Here is a 3,835-nt window from a genome sequence, read left to right as displayed (position 1 = left end):
AGATCCAGAAGTCTTATTGCTCATGGTTGTTTCATCTCTAAGATAGAACCCAAGAATGTCAATGAAGCTCTCACTGATGAATACTGGATAAATGCTATGCAAGAAGAGCTAGAGCAGTTCAGGAGAAATGAAGTGTGGGAGTTAGTGCCTAGACCTGAAGAAGTAAACATCATTGGCACCAAGTGGATCTTCAAGAACAAATCAGATGAAACTGGAACAGTCACAAGGAACAAAGGAAGGCTAGTTGCTCAAGGATATACTCAGATAGAAGGGGTTGATTTAGATGAGACCTTTGTACCAGTAGCTAGACTGGAATCTATAAGACTCTTGTTAGGTTTTGCTTGTCTTTTGAAGTTCAGACTCTATCAGATGGATGTGAAGAGTGCTTTTCTGAATGGCTATTTGAGTGAAGAAGTTTATGTTGAGCAACCTAAAGGATTCATAGATCCACATCATCCAGACCATGTGTACAAACTAGGGAAAGCCTTGTATGGGTTGAAGCAAGCACCTAGGGCTTTGTATGAAAAGTTAACTGAGTTTCTTGTAAGCAATGGTTACTGTAAGGGTGGAATTGATAAGACTCTGTTTGTGAAGAATGACAAAGGTAAGCTCATGATAGCACAGATTTATGTGGATGACATTATTTTTGGAGGAATGTCGAACTCGATGGTGGAGTATTTCGTCCGACAAATGAAATCTGAATTTGAGATGAGCTTAGTTGGTGAATTGAATTATTTCCTAGGGCTACATGTCAAACAAATGGAGGATTCTATGTTCATATCACAGAGTAAGTATGCTAAAGGCTTAGTCAAGAAGTTTGGCCTTGAAAAGGCTGGTCACAAGAGAACTCCTGCTGCTACACACATCAAATTATCCAAGGAAGAGCAAGGAGAAGATGTTGATCAAAGTCTCTATAGAAGCATGATTGGAAGCTTGTTGTACCTTTTGCTAGCAGACCAAATATCACCTTTGATGTTGGTGTGTGCATGATATCAAGCCGCTCCTAAGGCAAGTCATCTGCTATAAGTCAAGAGAATTATCAAGTACATCAGTGGCACAAGTGACTATGGTATTCTCTATACTCATGATACAAATTCCTCTTTAGTTGGATTATGTGATGCAGATTGGGCAGGTAGTGCAGATGATATAAAAAGCACATTTGGTGGGTGTTTCTTCTTAGGGAATAATTTGATTTCATGGTTTAGCAAGAAGCAGAACTGTGTCTCATTGTCTACAGCTGAAGCAGAGTATATTGCAGCAGGAAGTAGTTGTACTCAACTCATGTGGATGAAGCAAATGCTGAAGGAGTATGATGTTGAACAGGATGTCATGACATTGTACTGCGACAATCTCAGTGCTATCAATATTTCCAAGAATCCCATACAGCATAGCAGGACCAAGCATATTGATATTAAACATCATTTTATTAGAGACTTGGTGGAGGATAAAATTGTCAATTTGGAGCATGTTACAACTGACAAGCAATTGGCTGATATTTTCACAAAACCCCTTGATGCAATCACTTTTGAAAAATTAAGAGGAAATCTATGGATTTGCCTTTTTTAGGCATAGTAATTAGCGTGCCACATCGTGTTAACGGCTAGTTTATCCTTGATCATCATTAACTGCCGTTGTGGCATCAGCAGAGAGAAGGTTACTTTATGGCTCACTCACCCTATAACTACCTCCAATGGGCAAATTGTGTTTCCTCAACCGCTTGTGCATCTATCTTCTTCTAGTCTCATTGTCTCTCATTTTCAATTCTCCTTCATCGTTCTGTGCTCTGTTTGTGTTTGCTCTCGTTTCATCATGTCTCAAAGTTCAGGAAAGAATGACTCTGTCAAGGAAAAGATTGAAAGAATTGCTAAAGGAGTTAAATGCATGGGTTTGAAGAGTGGTTCTTCTCAACCATCTTCTGTGTCAAAGAAAGCTCCTGGGAAGACGAAGACAAGAAACCCAGCAAGAAAGACCTACATGTCCAAGGTTCAGAACAAAGAACCCACAAATGTTCCTCACTATGAGGATGTTTCTGATGAAGAGGAAATCAATGATGAAGATTCTCCTGTGAAATCGTCTCCTGATGTTGTGCTCGATGTTGAGACATCTAGGTCTAAGGAAATTTATGATCAAGAAAATCTTGGAAAGGATTCACTTCTCATGAAGACTCAGGCGATGCTACCCAACCTGATACTTCTGTTTCATCCTCTTCGAAGGATGCTGATCCAAAGAATGGCAATTCTGAGGATACCAATTCTGAAGAGCCAACCCAGGCTCCAGCCCCTGTTCAGGACATCTCTGATGATGATTCTGATGATGTTCCCCTGGCTAAGTCCATTCCTGATAGCGTTGTCACTCCTACTCCGCCAAAGAGATCCAAATCCTCTCCTGTGACTTACAAGTCTAGACAAGCGACTGTGAAAGGTAAGGGAAAGCAAAAGGTTATCAAGAATCCTAGTCAGAAGAAGAAAAGAAATATTCCAGTTGATGTTGAAGACTCTGAGTCAGATGCTGAAGCCGATGTCCAGGACATTCGACCTTCTGAGAAAAAGAAATATTCTGGTAAGCGTATTCCTCAAAATGTTCCTGTTGTTCCCATTGATAGGGTATCTTTTCACTTAGAAGAGAGTGTTCAGAAGTGGAAGTTTGTTTGCAAGAGAAGAATGACCAAGGAAAGGGAAGTTGGTCCTGATGTTCTTGAGTGTAAAGATATTATTATTCTTTTTGAGAAAGCAGGTCTGATAAAGACTATTCAGAATGTTGGAAGGTGCTATGAGAAGCTTGTGAGAGAATTCTTGGTAAATCTCTCTGTGGATGTTGGACTTCCTGAGAGTGATGAATTCAGGAAAGTCTTTGTGATGGCTGAATGTGCTGTGTTCTCACTTGCTATAATCAATCAAGCACTTGGAAGAAGTGCTATTGAATTTGCTGATGAAGACGTGTCCATGGATGCTATTGCCAAGGAACTTACTGCTGGTCATGTGAAGAAGTGGCCTCACAAGAAATTGTTGTCTACTGGGAATCTCAGTGTGAAATATGCAATCCTTAACAGGATTGGTGCTGTGAATTGGGTTCCTACTCAGCATACCTCTGGTGTTTCTGCTACCCTTGCCAAATTGATCTATAGGATTGGCAAGTCTATTGCATTTGATTTTGGTGCTTTTGTTTTTTAGCAGACATTGAAGTATGCTGATACTTGTGATGTGGAGTTGCCTGGAGATCATTCTCAACCAGCATCCTCAGATACTCAGGGCTGATGAAGTGGCTATGTCTCGTGGAGTTCCAATCACCTTGGATCAACGCTTGTTTATGGAGCCACATGTCCTAGACATTGCCATGCCAACCAGCAGGACATATGCTCCTCCTGTGACTGAATCTGGAACTCATGCCATCATTGCTAAATTACAGGAAGTCTCCAAGGCTTTGTAGGAGACAATTAGGGTGAGCACTGCCAGGAAGCTCAAGGTTGATGCTTTGCTTCTCAAGCTGCAAGAAGAAGAATGCCAAGGAGGTGAGCAAAGTGTTGCTGCTACTGCTGCTCAGGATGGGAGCAATGGAGAGGAAGAAGGGTCTGATGAGAGTGAAGAGGAGAGTGTAGAAGAATCTGGAAAGGAATCCAGTTCTGAAGACTAGTCTGTTATGTTATTTTGCTACTTTCTTTTGTTTTTGGATGTATTTGTGCACCCATTGCCAAATTTGTGCTATGGTTTGTAATAATTTGTGCTGCTACTGTGCAGACCTATGTTGCTACTGTGAAGACTATGTGTTTTGCTAGTGTTATCTTTGGTCTGATTAATTTGAAGACAAGTTCAAGACAATGGCTATGTTTGTTTCAAGT

At 40.8% G+C, this 3,835-nt stretch overlaps 1 protein-coding gene across 1 annotated transcript; it reads left to right on the top strand.

The window, feature by feature from the left end:
* Positions 1 to 1,809: 1,809 nt before the first annotated feature.
* LOC130719536 (uncharacterized) lies at positions 1,810 to 3,254 on the top strand. Its single transcript, XM_057570157.1, has 4 exons — positions 1,810 to 2,169; positions 2,214 to 2,438; positions 2,778 to 3,059; positions 3,171 to 3,254. The coding sequence occupies exons 1-4, from the start codon at positions 1,810 to 1,812 to the stop codon at positions 3,252 to 3,254; spliced, it is 951 nt and encodes a 316-aa protein (XP_057426140.1).
* The last annotated feature ends 581 nt before the right edge of the window (positions 3,255 to 3,835 follow it).

This window comes from Lotus japonicus, chromosome 5 (assembly GCF_012489685.1).
Source record: "Lotus japonicus ecotype B-129 chromosome 5, LjGifu_v1.2".
Lineage (NCBI taxonomy): Eukaryota > Viridiplantae > Streptophyta > Magnoliopsida > Fabales > Fabaceae > Lotus > Lotus japonicus.
Note: the sequence above shows the minus strand (reverse complement) of the source record. Positions and strands in the feature narration are given on the sequence as shown.

What these genes read in the sequence shown, in the direction of transcription:
- LOC130719536 (XM_057570157.1), top strand. Translation starts at nt 1,810, where the DNA reads ATGTCTCAAAGTTCAGGAAAGAATGACTCTGTCAAGGAAAAGATTGAA. An exon ending in CACTTCTCATGAAGACTCAG is followed by an intron (nt 2,170 to 2,213) that starts GCGATGCTACCC and finishes TCCTCTTCGAAG; the next exon opens with GATGCTGATCCAAAGAATGG. An exon ending in AAGGTAAGGGAAAGCAAAAG is followed by an intron (nt 2,439 to 2,777) that starts GTTATCAAGAAT and finishes TGCTATGAGAAG; the next exon opens with CTTGTGAGAGAATTCTTGGT.